Raw genomic sequence first — 15,817 nt, 5'->3', positions numbered from 1 at the left:
AAACAGATAATAAAAATAATAAAAATCATAATGAATAAATGAAAATAATAGCATGAATAAATGAAAATAATCATCATGAATAAATGAAAATAATAGCATGTAATGTTTTCCCGGAACTTGAAAATTTCAAAGATTCAACTTCTATTTATATATATATTAATCTATATATTCAAACATTATATTTTGCCAGATACATATAGAAGGACACATAGAGGACAGTGAATGAAGAAAAAAGTTAAAATAAATATATCAAGTTTCATAGTGTGCAAAAGAAATGAGGACTCTCAGTAGTGGGGATGACTACTGACCACTTACGTTGCAGGTTGCTTGCCTCGTGCAGTTACCCAACTTTTACTGTAGCAAATACTTCATCGATATATTGCTTCTACGAGTTTGAAATAACGAAAAATGTTCCGCGGTGCATCGCGTGTACGATCACACGCTCGTGTAAAATCGGAGAGAAGCTATTCAACACGCTCGTGACTTTCTAAAGTTCCTCTCTGGGGGAACAGTTGTATTACTACGGTGACTTTACATGTTGCAATCAGTCGAGAGAAGCGGCGGGAAGCACTTTTACTAATTTTTCATCACCGCGTGTCTGAATGTTATATCACAAACCTCGGGAGTGCGGGAGATGGCGGTCAGTGTCGTGAGATACCTCGTGTTCGTCTTCCTTGTTATGCTACTGTATCGTAAGTATTTGATTAATATAAAAAATTCTGATTTTGCAGTTTTATTTAGAAATTTTTTTCAAAAAATTATTAATTGAAATCATATCTTTGACAAAAGATGTCAGAACAAATGTTTTTTTTTTTAATTTGTGAATTTTAATGATAATAATTTTTTTTGTATATTTTTCTCAAACGTCAAACTGAATCAAAGTAAAAATAAAAAGTGATTATTATATTTATTATATTTTGATTGTGATTTATTATATTTTTTTGAAATTTGAAATTGTTAATATTATATAATTTCCAAATTTACAAGGAATATAATTAATGCTAATTGAAAAATTAAGAGAAATATTTAAAAATTTAAAAAATCGTTGTTAATAAATGTTAATTAAATTTATTTAAAATGATGAAATATAATTTATAAATGTAATGTAATTTAGAATAAATTAGAAAAAAAAAGTTTAATAAAAAATTTATTAAATATATTTTATAACAAAATCTTGAATTTGATTAAAACGAATTGGCTTTTCTTCTTTGATTGATAAAAGTGACAGAATTTTCTTATTAATTTAATAATCTAATAATCATCGATTATTATAGCCATTAATTTCTTTTTTATGATTATGAGAAATTTTTGTGCGCATAAATACATTTTTCAAATTCGTATTTGCTGTTTGTATTCGTTTATTATTCAAAATAAATTGCTTAGTTTATTGAATTTTTATTTGTTTCAATCTGTGATTTATAAAGTGTCTTCTAGTAAAATATAATAATTTTATTTTAAAAAACCAGTTTATTTTTTGTGTTTGTATAGTCCTGTTAATATTTCAAAATATTTGATGTAGTAGATAGAATAATTTTTAAAGAAAAAAATAATTTTCTCAAAAAATCGAAAGTACAAAAATTGGAATATTTTAAATTTTTGAATTTTTCAGAATTTATTAAATTAATGTTCTGACAACAAAAAATATTGATAAAAATGTGATATATATAAGAGATTATGTATATAAATGTATAAAGAATTAAAGAAAAATGTAATAAAAATATTTTTCATATATATATTCAAATATTATAAAATCATAATTTGAAAAAAAAGAAATATAAAAATAGAAAAAAAGATCGCTAATGTCAATACCAAGATTTATCAACTGCTATAAAAAGATTGCAATACTTAATAATTTACAATGCAAATAATCAAAAAAATATATATATTTATTTATATATCAATATTTAGTTCGCTAATCAAAGATCAATATTCAATGACAAATTAAAAGGGAAATATGTCACTATCATATTCTATGATATTCAAAGAATAAATATTTAAAACATTAGAATTTTATTTTTTTTTAATACTAATGTGTTATTGTTGCAAGAATATATTTTAAGTTGAGAGAAGTGATAAAAAATTAATCAGAACGGAATAATGAGACAACCTTCATTTATTTTCTTAAGTTTCTTATAATTTATTGTCGATTTCTTTCAAGTTTTCAATGTATAATGACTTTTAGTTATAAACAGTTTATTTTTAAATAATTTAATTTAACTTAACCTAATCTAACTAGATATGCAAATGTAATTCTTGTGAAATTCAAATCATTTGAATAGAAAATGAAAATAGAATAAATTAGGATCACTAATGTATTATTTCGTCTATATCTATAACGTATGTCCTTTTCCTTAGATTATATAAGTGCAGAAACAACGTTTAAGGATCTATTTAATAGTACTTCATGCGCGAAACCACCCTACGAATGTCCACATCCACAGATTGAATTTTATTTATATACCAGGTAAGTTTGTATTTAATTTAAATTTGAAAATTAATGTAAAAAATGAATAAGAAAACACAAGAAATGTTCATTTTTACTGATGTCAATTTAATATATAATTATATATATAGTTTTGCGCAGATAATACAACATAACAACTGCAAATTTTATTTTATTTTTTTTTATTTTATTTTATTTTATTTTTCATTTTGAAATTCGATTCCACTGCAGCATGAATCTTCAGTAAAGAAAAAAATCACATTAATATTAAATCTTTTAATAAATCTTTTAGTAAAATTTCTCATTTATTTTTATATTTGCCTATGGTTCCTAACCTCACTTTCATTCAATATTCGAGAAGGTTCAATCTGAACTAACATGGACATGAGGAAGGACCTCGACATAAGACTCTCGATTTCAAGATCATGATCAGTCTCGCACTGAAAGTGGCCTCGTTTCAAGGTTCTCCTTTCTCCAGGAGTTATAGGCGCCTTGGCACGTCTTAGGAGTTACTTTTACTCACTCGCATTTTCTTCTTTTGTCACGCTTGTTATCTCTTTCTATTTTACTTTATTTGAAAGCGACAATTAAATGGTTCTAAGATGTTCTGTTATGTTGTTTTTGTTTTTTTAAAATTCATTTTACTTGTTTCATTTATTGTTTCTGAGTATACTATAATATTCATTTAATTTTTTATAAAGATACTTGTTAATAATAAACAAATATTAATCAGTAAATCTTATCATTGTAATTTGGAATAAATATTGCAATAATTATAAAATTTTTTTCAAAATAAAGTATTAAAATTATAATTAATATATCATTTATAGAATTATACATATATTTAATTAATGTATTCTAATATTTATATTGTTAAAAATATTATTAACTATTTGTTCAAGAATGTGATTTCCTTTTTTTAATTAAGTATGTAATTTTTTGTTCCTTTAGAAAAGTTCTTTAGAAAGATCATTAAAATATAACTTTCTTACAATTATAACATTTATATCTAATTTATTTTACAGAGAAACACAGAAGAAACCTTTACGCCTAGATGTTCGCAAGTTTGATTCACTTTATTATTCTAAATTTAATAAATCGCATCCCACGAAAATTATTATTCATGGTTTTGGAGGAGGGAGAAATTTAATACCCAGTCCGGATCTTCGAAAAGGTAGTTTTTTAAAAAATTAAAATTTTTTTTAATATATAATTCATTTTTTTTAAACATTATCAATTAGTTTTTATAAATGTTAGATATAGAATTATATATTAGATGACAAAATTATGAATTACTGAGAAATTATTCTTTATAAGAATAATTCTTTATAAGATATAAAGAAATTTAATTTATATCTTAATACTATAATATTTAAATTAAGTAATTTTATAAAAAATGTTTTTTATTAATTCACTGAAATATATTTTCACAATAAAAAGCGACGAATTTCAATGAAAGTTTTATCATGTGAAAGTTTACATCTCATTTTAATTCTCTTCGAAATATTATAAAATTTTATTTAGCATAAGAAAAGTGATAATTTTTATTCGCTGTATTTAATTAATTTTTTTATAATAAGCATAATAATAACATAAATAATATATTCATTGTTTATTTATCGTAAATCATTAAAATTAATGAAATTATTTATTATCGAAAAAATTAATATTTGAAAATAATAAAAAAAAATTTTTTTCGATTATAAATTAATCATATTAAAGAATGATAATTATATTAGATCACGTATTGTTGGACTTCTTTTAGTGGAGATTAAGGATTTGAATATTTGGATGTATGAAACTTTCGATTTCAGCATATTTCACGCGAGGCAATTACAATATTATAATTGTCGATTACGGTACGTTAGTACGCGAGCCTTGTTTGTCGCAAATACAATGGGGCCCAGATTTCTGTTCACGATGTATTGCTCAATTGGTAAGATATTTGAGGGATCATCCTCGAGGAACAAGAGTGGAGAACATACATGTACTTGGATATAGCGTGGGCGCGCATATAGCTGGTCTGATAGCGAATTATTTGCCCGATGATAAACTTGGAAGAATTACAGGTAGTATGTGCATTTAATTTTTTAAAAATTTAAAATAATTGCACAATAACGAGAATGCCGAAATTTAATAATGTATAAATATATGTATATGTATATAACGATTCGATTATAGATGCAGAATTATACTATCCCACTATATTTCTTGAAATAGCCTTGGCTGGAATGAGTCTATATGTTTCTTTACATATGGAAAGTAGAAAAAGAACATATTAGACAACTTTTGATCAAGCGAATAAATCAACTTTTGTCTAATGTATTGATATATATTGGAAGTATGCAGTTTACGAACTCAAAACAATATCAAGATGTTGAAAATTTCAAGTAATTTAATAATATTAAAATTTCGATCCGATTCCATCCGAATTGTTTCAAAAATTGTTTCAAAAATTGTTTCAGGTTTTTTTTTTGCGGCAAGATAAATAATATTTCAATAATAAATGCAGAATCATTGTTATCATTTCTGAAATTTGACTGAACAAGTCTGAATGAGTTTTTTTATATAATATCAATTTTTTATTTGATTCATTGTTAAACTTATTATTATATTTATTACTTTTGATTTTCATTGAGAAGTGAACAATATAAAAAATGCTATAACATCATAAATTTCGAAAATATAAATTTTCCTTAAATATGATACAGTTCCAACATGTATTTATTATCATATCAATAATTTTTACTTCACAAACTTCTTTTTAACTGATCAATTATTTTAACAACTTATCAAAAATAATAAAATTGATTTACCTACTATACATTTTATTCATTATACAAATTTTTTAAGTGAGTTAAGTGAATTTTATGCCCGTACATTTTATTAGGACTCGATCCTACGATATTTTTCTACATGAATGGAAATCGATCGATGGATTTAGACGAGACGGACGCGCATTTCGTCGATGTAATTCACACTGGTGCTGGAATTTTGGGTCAATGGGGACCAACTGGTCATGCAGATTTTTATGTGAATGGAGGCTCCAGCCAACCCGGATGCGCGACATATTCCTTGCTCCGTAAGTAGAATCTTTTAAATTCTTTTTTTATTTTTCTTGTATATAAAATGGTATCATAAATATTGAAAAACACGCAAATATTGAATTAAAAGTAGTAGTTATCGTGTTATTTATTAGTTGGCTGATTTCTAAATATTTATAAATCTATTTATGAGTTTCCATGAAGAAAGTAATTAAAGAGAAAACGATCGTGTTGAATAAATGAATAGAAGCAAAACAGTTTTTTTTTTAATCTTCTTGATAGTAATAAATAATTAATGAATAATATTCATTCTAAAATTTTTTGATAATAATTCTACAATTCCTGTTATTTTCTTTTTATAAAAAAAAAATAATTTTTTTTAATTATTTATAGTTATAGAAGAAAATATATTGGTTAAATAAAACTTAGTTGTTAATCTGTTGATATTTTGATAAACACTGGTCTTCCATACTTTTCAAAATTAAAAATCAATATTCTTTTAATCCTTTACCATAATTTTCTGAATGTTTAAAATCTATCATTGGAAAATCAGATCAACATTTCTCTTGTTGAATCAATAAAAGTCTATGATTGCGGAAAATATATATATAAGAATTATTTTATCGGTAGAGAAAACGCTCTACAGGACGGATGGTCGACTGTAAATGAAATCAGTGAAATGTTTCGTCCGCAGAGACGCTGTCATGCGATCATACAAAAGTGACGCCTTATTATATAGAATCAATCACGACGAAAGTAGGATTCTGGGCAGCTCCGTGTGGAAATCTTTTTTCCTATCTGATCGGCTGGTGCAACCCGAAATTCGAGGAGTACATACTGATGGGAGAAGACGCTCCACATACGTAAGCAAATTTTTTTTTTCTTATAATTAAAAAAATATATTTTTATATTTTATTTATTGTTTTATTCTTATTTTTATGGTTAAAATTAAATTTTTAAAAAAAAGTTAATAAAATTTATAAATGTGGAATGTTGCAGAGCACGAGGCATTTACTATCTCTCAACAAACGCACACAAACCATACGCCCGCGGCCTTCCCGTAAAAAACCAACGAACGACAAATCGGAAACGATCGTCCTCCCACCAGTATTGAGCTTATTGAAGCAACTAATTAATATAATTATAGAATAATTATAGTACAAGTATTTGTTATTTTTGTATAGATTGTACGACGTGTTATGTTTGAATCTGTTGTTTCTTTATATTTTTTAATTAATTTTTACGTAATAAACTATTTTGCTAGGCAACCTACCGTGAATAACCGCATACCATTGGTAGCTCGCTGATTCATGCATTTGTTCGTATTCCATATTATTATAGTCTTCCAAGAACTTTCACTCTTTCCAATTCTAACAATTGTATGTAATCATTCATTTGTTTCATGACCATGATTGTTCCACATTCTTGTTAATTTTAAATCTAGTTTTTTTTACTGTCATGGCTCGTTATTTTCTTAAATGAAGTGAATGTAAATCGGACTTCGACATATTTTATTTAAAATTATTTTATCTATTTTATTAAACTTTATTTAAAAAATAATACAGAAAATGTAACTTTATTCTATTTTAAAATTAAGTAAATTATTTTTAAATTATCTATTATTTACATTAATTTTATTACAAAATCTATTGATAATGTTGATGAAATAGAATCAAGAATTATTAAAGAAATTATTTCAACTTTATTTTAATTGATTAATCAAAAATAACATTTAGCTAAATAAGATTATATTCGTATATGTAAATAATTATTTTTTATATATTTTATTCAAATTATTGCAATTAATATATATTATAATATTGTTTTGAAACTAAGAAAGAAAAAAAAAGATTGCTAAATTGAGAAAGATTGCTTTATTATTATATAATTTTGTAAATATTTTTAAATATTTCTATTTAAAACTGTTAAAAAAATGTATAAGAAGAATCTTAAAACAATGAGTTTTAAGATTCCACACTTGTGAAATCAAACATCTATTAAAAAATTAATATAAAATCAAAGAAATCACATTGAACAAATTTTTACATCTTTTTTTTGACCATCCTTCGTTTTAAAATTTTGGGAAAAGAAAAAATAATCAGCTATTATGAATTTTATGTTAACAACAATATTTATTACATAATAGTTATGATATAATAATAACTTCTATAGATTTACAGTACACTGTCGCACTAAATCTTATTTATGTATAATATGCAATGGAATGATTACAATTGTTAACATCCACATTTCAAGCTTTTGGAGGCATTCAGGGTTTCGTTTGTTTTTCAAATTGGCTCGAATGCAATGTATATAGGGAATGAGTCCCTTTATCTACTCCATATTTCGCATTTTCTCATTCTCTCTTTCGCTCGCTCTTTCTCTCTCACTTTCTCTCTTTTCCTTTCTCTCTCAATAGAGACGATGCTTCAATGCTATCGTATCAATCGAAAATAAAAAGATCGATCACGATCTATTGATATTAATTTATTCTTGATGAGCATCGTCTCAAAACATAAGACTTAAAATTTATATATATATATATTTATATATAGATCTGCATTTTGTATAGATCAGAGTGTTAAAAATAAATTCTCTACATCTTTCGATGGATAACGTAGGATCTACGATAAAAAATGGACAGCTTCAGTTGTTTTATGGAAAATGACAAAAGAAATCAATCTCTAGCGCAGAGTCTTTTTTCTTCTGGGAGCCAGAACGATGCTTCAACAACTGCAACGAGCTGTGCGTTTCGTAATTTTCTTATTTTTATTATTTTCATTATTTTTTTCTATACTATTTCTTGCACTAATTTTTAAGGTTAAGTTATCTTGGATTAGTATGTCCTTTTAATCGTTGTAGATCAGTTGGTACGTTTCATTAATTTTCTTTTCTTTTCTTTTCTTTTCTTTTCTTTTTGTTTCTTTTCTTTTTTTTTCTTTTCTTTTCTTTTATTATTTTTTTTGGACCCTTTCGTGACGGTAACGTCTATATAAGAATGTTTTATACATTTTAGGATCCGTGTAAATTGCTAAGATAATTTATACCCATTATAAATACAATTATACAGCATATTTCATTTAAAAGATGTGAAGCAGTTAAATGTGAGATTCAAAGTTTAAGTCTTTAGAATAAAAATTGTACGCGGTTATTTCTGTATCATGTAAACATTCTTTCAATTCTTCTCTTCTGTTTTTTTAGAATATTTTTTTAGAAATTAGATTTAAGTATGATACTAAATATGAAAAACTTTGAATTTCGTGAGTATTAAAGAATATTTTAATGAGTTATTTATTTTTTCGTTGATATCGATTAATATATCGAATGAAAAAATGTTATGAATATATAGAAAGTAATTTTTTTACTATTATTAAAATGTAATATTTTATCTACAATGAATATATTTTTGAAAACCGTCCCAAAAGAGTTAAAGAAATTTATTATATTATTATTAAATGTATCTAATTTTTTTCTTTTTTTTCTTTTTTTCTTTTTTTTTTTAGTGACGAATCAGTGGTGAAAGGAAAAATTTAAAAACTGAATAATATACAATATATAATTCTAAAATCGTAGGATCTTTCTTTTTAATTTTATATTAATGATTATTCATATTATGCTGTGGCATCGTTCTACTCGCGAAGAAATAAACATAAAGAAAATAAATAAGACAAAAATAATTAAATATATTATTATCAGATATTGTAATAATATATATTATTATCAGATCAAATTAAAACTTTATAAAGATTCATTATATTTTTTGTTTCGTCTCTCTCCTTATTTACAACATTTTTTTTCGTGCGTTATGTGTTATATAAACTGATATACACATCTATTTACGTTCCTTGGACATTTTTTATTACCACTAACATGACAATCAGTACGTTCATTGCTTGAATCGACAATCTCTTACTATGCGGGAAATTCAAAAAATTTGAAGAGTATAAGCCATCGTTATACTATATTCTTACAATTGCTTGGAAATGATCATGCTCGAAAGACTGGCGCTTGTTTTAGAAGCGTTAATTAAGAATTTTCAATTAATCTTCGTTTATAAATATATAGAAAGAAAAAACAATCTTCAATTACGTGTGATTTCGATAATTCATGAATGCTAATGATGTTACTAATAATGATACTGTTATGTTTTCATCATTAAAATAAAGTTTATTATTAATAAAAATATTTAGAGAAGAGAAACACGATAAATTATGAGGAAAAATTAATTTCTATCAACAATAAAAATAGTATAAAAAATTAAAAATAGAATTTGAATATTTTAAAAATAATAAGGAACGTAATGATTACTCGAAAGTTTAAATGTATTTTTTTTTTATGAATACTACGTAATGTAGTTATTACACTTCGTAAAAAAGCACAGGCATCAAGGTCTTAGGCACATGTATTGTTTGCTCACATATCATTGTAAATCCATTTTCAATTTTGCCGAATACTTTCGAGCGTGTTTCAGTCACCTAAGCACAATGCTGAATTAAGATCTTTTACAAAATTCTTTTAGAAGACATTATATGTATAAATAATCATTGATTAATAAAAAAAAGTTCTTTTAAAAAAAATATTTAAAATATTAAATAAGTAAAAATAAGTCATTTTTCAATAAAATTACTTTATTTCCATTTTATAAGGAAAAGAAAAATGCAAACTTATTTCATTAAGATATAATAAAGATTACTCAAACAAAATTATTGAATGAAAAACTTTATAATTAAAGAAATCAGTCATATGCTATTCTCTAATTGTTTTTCATTAAAAAAATGAATTATTCAAAGAACGATCAGCATTGCATCGAATAGAATTTCCTTGAGTATTACTTTCAACACTGTTCGATTCTTTAAATTTTTCTTTAACGTACACAATCGTGAACCTGCACAAATCGATTACCATTTCTCATCGATTCGAATATTTTCCGTTATATTATTATATTATATATATATGTATCATCATGTATACGGTCTACTCAATTAAATCACTATGCGTTGCGTATCATTCTTTTTAAATTAATTATTATTAATATCAATATTATTATTATTATTTTTCGCAAGGTTATGTTTATTAATAAACGTGCCAATTGATAATTTTATTTTTATCTAGAAATTCGTGCCACTTCGATAATTGGTATCCCTATTGTGTTTTTTTTTCTTTTCTTTGTGTATGAATATGTGTTATATATCTACAATATTATTTTAATATTACGTCAAGAACGACGACATCGATCGATTGTCAGTACATCAGTAGCGCTACATTCGGAAATTATTTCGAAAGCAATGAAAGGCACTATTTAGACATTATAGGTAGCACCGATAATAATCATAAAACGGTATTCTATCATATATTTCCATCTTGAAAAGTAATTATAACTTTATCACATATTGCGGGTTCCATCGTCCATAGTTTTTCACATGATTATGATACATTGAATCGTATTATATTCAATTACATTCAATAATACCGGTAACGTTTTTGTTTGATTCCGAAAGATTCTCTTAGCAATTCTTTTTGAGGTTAGTCACGACTAATACTATTCAATGAAGTTATCGATTTTCAGGTAAAGATCGATATAATGTATATGAAGAATTAGAAAATTCGTCCACATGAACATCTTTAGCTGCAACTTCAGATGAGTGATTTGTCCAAATGTTGTGAATATTAATTAAAAGAGAATAAAAACGAAAAAATAATGAGTTTACGTAAAAATATTCAAAGTCTTTGAGTCATATTCCGAATCAATTTTTCCTATTCTTAATATATTTATCAATTAGATAAGATATAATAAAAAAATATTAATAATTTCAAAAAAGTGAGTTAAAAAATAACATTATATTTCAGTATACTTTTCATCTTATATAGAACTTCAATTATAATTTGTTTAAATAAAGTTATTGTATCATCCATATTTTTTCAATTTTACATTTCACTTAACATTTGTATGTAAAAATTAAAATAAATTTACGTAATACAATTTGTCAAATAAAAAGAAAGAAAAAAAAAATAACATTCGTTCTTTGCATATAGCAAGCGCTTATCGTAACTTCTCGATCGATGCCGGGCTCACGGCGCTTTTTTTTTTTTTTTTAACAGTAAACCCCCTTTATTTTCTCATTAAAGATTTTAAGTACAATGCTGCAATAATAACATGATTCGAACATGCTATTGATAATCTTTATGATAATTGGTCCTGAACAAATGATAGAACCAAGTTTGGTTAAGTGTTAGCGATCATGTATCTTAAGCGCTATTCGCGCACGATAAGAAAACCAAATCCCAATTTCGAATCTAGAGAAAGATTTCAACATTGGGATTCAGGAGAAGATTGGAATGATATATCTATGAATTTGTTCTACATTACAACTACATTTACACATCTCTATTCTACATTTTCTATATTATTTATAATGATCGATTTTATGTATATTAACGACTGTTTTTCTAGATTGCACTAGATTGTGTGAATCAATGTGTACCACTTTGCCGACTGAAACGCTGTTATAAGCAGTGCCATGAACTATCAAACTATCAAGATAATCATCAGATAATATCAAATCGCTATTTTACATTCGCGATTCTGTGAACTATCACTAGAATAAATCTTTGTAATATTATTTCAGCGTTTCATGGATATCATTTTCTACATTACAATTGAATGGTATATATAAATATTTTTAAAAAGTCATTTTAAAAAGTATAAAGACAAAAGCAGTTCAGATCGATATTCAATATTTGACCTATTGTTTAGTGCATGTACTTTTTAAGTCAAATAGAATATAATTTTATATCAACACGTTATATATTTATTATAATAAATTTTATTATAATCATCGACTTTATCGGCAAAGTTGTACGTATATGTTATTATTTCGAGTGACTTAATATATAATATGTAGTATTTTGCTTTTTGGACTAGATACTTTAATCGGCGATCGTATTCTGGCATCGAGTCTTTTAACGATCCATTTACGGGATCCAAAAATGAAAATTAATTATATAAGAAACAATGATGTCATCGATTTTTTTTTTGTTTCTCACATGTTAATTTAATGTTATATTAAATTTACATTAATATAATAAACAATTAATTTAATTAATTTAAATCAAGTACTATAACATTAAATTAATCATCAACTAAATTATTCAGTTTTCTTCTTCGCAAGTAGTATATACGATAAACAAACATAAGCTTAAAAAGTTAATCTATTCTTAATTTTATATGCATTTTTAATTATAATAATTTTTGTTCTTATTTCATTTTATGATGTATAGAGAATTAACTGAATTAAGGAAGTATATTTATTCGTGACACATTATTTTTTGTTTAATAAGCTGATGTTGCTCGAAATATAATGCAATTAATATTTAATCTTAACGAAATGTTTTTTATCTTAAATTCCAAGCAACACCAGTTTGTTTCTTATGTTAAATATCATTAACAATCGATAATTCGTTCGGATTTTTGTATTATAGTTTATATAATATAACTGATATATAGCAAGTAAACGTATATCACTGGAATAGCTTCAAAATTTTGGAAATGTATGAGAGAGAGATTTTCTTCTTGTTTTGAAGAAATTTTTACTTCGATATCGATCTTTATATTTTTTTTCTTTGTACACATCTCGTGTTTGAATTCAATCAGGTGTAACACCATAGAATTTTATAACGATTATGAGAAACATAATTTTTACAAAATCTTTGGCTATACCTGACATTCTTTTCACGATATATTTTTTTTATATATAGTTAACATTATTACTTATGTTGTTAGTAGTGATATTGTTACATGATTATTTGAACTTGATTGCGTGCAAATATTTTTTTTTCTCCTTGTCATTATGTGAAACATGTACTATAGTGAACGAACATGAAATAAACAAACATCGAATTATATTGAGAATTAAATAATATTCAATTATTATGATGAATGAATGGATTTAATACATGATTATCAATTACTGAAATGTTCATGACGTGATATTTACAAAGTTTTTTTTTATCGCATCTTCGATAATGAGGGTGATGGGAGAGAAAGGAGAATTGGAAAAAGCGTTAAGGCCCGTTTACATTTAGGTATTTTTTTTCATTCACTATAAGTCACAAACTATATATAGGTTGCTATCGATTTAGACTGATGGAAACGATTATCTTATCGATATATGTTATTTCTTTGAATTTTTTTTATTAACGTGTTTTCTTCTTCTAAAACACGTATATATTTATTAATCCGTTTTCCTTTTTTCAGTCGAATTCGTAGCTTTCAAGGTCAACGATGCAATAAAATATATGAATTTTTTTTTTTTTTATAGCAGTCAAACTCAGTTAATACTGTATAAAGTCAGTTTTCTAACAATTGATTTTTATCTTTTCTCAAAGGATACATATAGTATATAATATATATATTTGTAATGATAATAGTAATGTTTTGTAAATCTTGGGACGTTCTCGTAATTATTTTGTTAAATTTGGTTTGAAACGTATTATAGAATGCTTTTTCTTCGAATTATTCTTTTTATCAATTCCCAAAATATATATAGAGAACCACCGTGGACTCGTCACTACTCTTTTCTTTTTTTTTTTTTTTTTTTTATTTAACTTTTTCCTTCTTATGTTTATTATCCAAGAAATAATGTAATAGAACGATAACATAAATTATATATTCGATAGGCCTGTTTTCGAAAAACAATAACATTATCAGCATATATAACACGTGGTAAATATATATAATATATATATACCAATATGTTTACAGTTTCACGTACACGCATATGTATACTTAGAATAAAGAGGCAGAATCGCGGGAAAATCAAACATGCATATCAAATTAAAATATTAAAATGTTTCCCGGCACGCTTGACTTTATTTTATCCAAAATTCCGTAGGTTCAATTTCAAAAACTCAACAATCAAAACAACGAAACTAATTCTTCTTAAGTTCAATTCGCAGAAAAATTGTCATTAGCATCTATCGATTATAATAATATAATAATATAATTTTATCCATAAAAAACAAGTAAATTATAAATTGATACTATAGTAAAAATATTATAATCGAAAGATGCTGTTACAACAAAAACTATCGTGACAATATCTCTGCGAATGAAACTATTAAAGTTTAATTTTTTGTTTTGCACAAAAAATTTTTGAATTTTCCGCCAATCTGCTTATTCATTTCGATCGACTGAATTCCCTATAGCGCAGTCAGTATAAAGTTGTTACTGCACGAAGATATTACGATCAAAAGCATTGACTTTTTTGCAGGAAAATAATTCGATCATAGTTTTCGTTATTAGCTCGTTTATGTGATTCAAACAAAAGAATATTGATTAAATATTAAAAAAAGTTTAATCCATTCGTTTAAAATAAATATAACTATAAATGTAGTTTAACGAATAACAAAACATTTAACCTCGCAACTATCGTGTATTAATTATAATATAATCATAACCTATAAACATGAATTTGTTTCATGAAAACAATTATTGATTTATACATACAAAATACCATCATCAATTTTTTATAAATAAGATTTTGCCTATGTATTGCCTATTCTCGCAATTCAAGATAAGTATAATTTACACCGTATACATTATATGTTTATATATATCTTTCGTATACTATATACATAGAATATATAGCACACATTTATATGTTCCATATATAAATATTTAATAAGATTAACAGTGTCAATATAGTATATAAACATTTTATCAAATATGCTTTTAATTAAAAAGAAATGAAATGAAATTTTAATGAAAAAGAAAACTATTGATCGGAATTCGTATATGGAAGTCGAAACAACGTGTTTTGCAAAAAGTATTCAATGCTTTATCTCGAAATATCTTGAAGAGGACGCATTTACTTGAAGTTTTCATTCAATTGTTACATCTACAGAAAAAGGTATGATAGATAATATATAATATATATACAAGACGCTACACTCCATGAGAACATATTATATAATACTAAAACGTTTTTGGTGGTATTTTATTGTTGTTTAATTTATAATAATAGATTATTAATATCTACTAAAGTATTCCCTTTGTTTTTCTTATTTTTCTTTCATTCTATTTTACTCTCTTTCTCTCACATTCTCTCTCCCTTTCATTCTATCTTTCTCTCTCTATCTTTCTCTCTTCATCTATATCGCTCATTTTTATTCTCGTGCATGATTATTTCTCGAATAAACTCGATCAATTACATCGGGGAGATCGTTACATCCCATTTCTATTTATTTTAATCTTTCTTTTTTTTTTTATTTCTTACTGCACATCCTTTTTTTTTTTCTTTGTTCTTTTTTCTCATAAAAAAAACCTGTGTTT

At 24.9% G+C, this 15,817-nt stretch overlaps 2 protein-coding genes across 3 annotated transcripts in view; one reads left to right on the top strand and one right to left on the bottom strand.

Annotated features, from left to right (window-relative positions):
- The first annotated feature begins 298 nt into the window (after positions 1-298).
- LOC122713530 (phospholipase A1 member A) lies at positions 299-6,992 on the top strand. 2 transcript variants are annotated; one of them, XM_043934091.1, is made up of 7 exons: positions 299-692; positions 2,356-2,464; positions 3,469-3,617; positions 4,258-4,515; positions 5,334-5,525; positions 6,182-6,350; positions 6,487-6,992. In XM_043934091.1, exons 1-7 carry the CDS (start codon positions 635-637, stop codon positions 6,599-6,601), a joined length of 1,050 nt encoding a protein of 349 aa, XP_043790026.1. In that variant the 5' UTR covers positions 299-634; the 3' UTR covers positions 6,602-6,992. The 2 variants fall into 2 exon arrangements, with proteins under 2 accessions (XP_043790026.1, XP_043790033.1); XM_043934098.1 differs by having other exon boundaries at positions 301-692; positions 4,258-4,512.
- A 3,183-nt stretch (positions 6,993-10,175) lies between these two features.
- LOC122715280 (synaptotagmin 1) overlaps positions 10,176-15,817 on the bottom strand; it is a 35,974-nt gene continuing 30,332 nt past the window's right edge. Inside the window, exon 11 of the mRNA XM_043937358.1 lies at positions 10,176-15,809. The gene's annotated coding sequence lies outside the window, so the exon portion shown is untranslated. The remainder of the gene's footprint in view (positions 15,810-15,817) is intronic.

This window comes from Apis laboriosa, unplaced genomic scaffold, assembly GCF_014066325.1.
Source record: "Apis laboriosa isolate Shangri-la unplaced genomic scaffold, ASM1406632v1 scaffold112_cov148, whole genome shotgun sequence".
NCBI lineage: Eukaryota > Metazoa > Arthropoda > Insecta > Hymenoptera > Apidae > Apis > Apis laboriosa.
This window is presented reverse-complemented; position numbering and strand designations above follow the sequence as displayed.

Bases quoted from the DNA above. Each gene is read 5' to 3' on its own strand.
- LOC122713530 (XM_043934091.1), top strand. From the start codon at position 635: ATGGCGGTCAGTGTCGTGAGATACCTCGTGTTCGTCTTCCTTGTTATG. The intron at 2,465-3,468 runs GTAAGTTTGTAT...TTTATTTTACAG, and splicing joins GAATTTTATTTATATACCAG to AGAAACACAGAAGAAACCTT. The intron at 6,351-6,486 runs GTAAGCAAATTT...GGAATGTTGCAG, and splicing joins GGAGAAGACGCTCCACATAC to AGCACGAGGCATTTACTATC.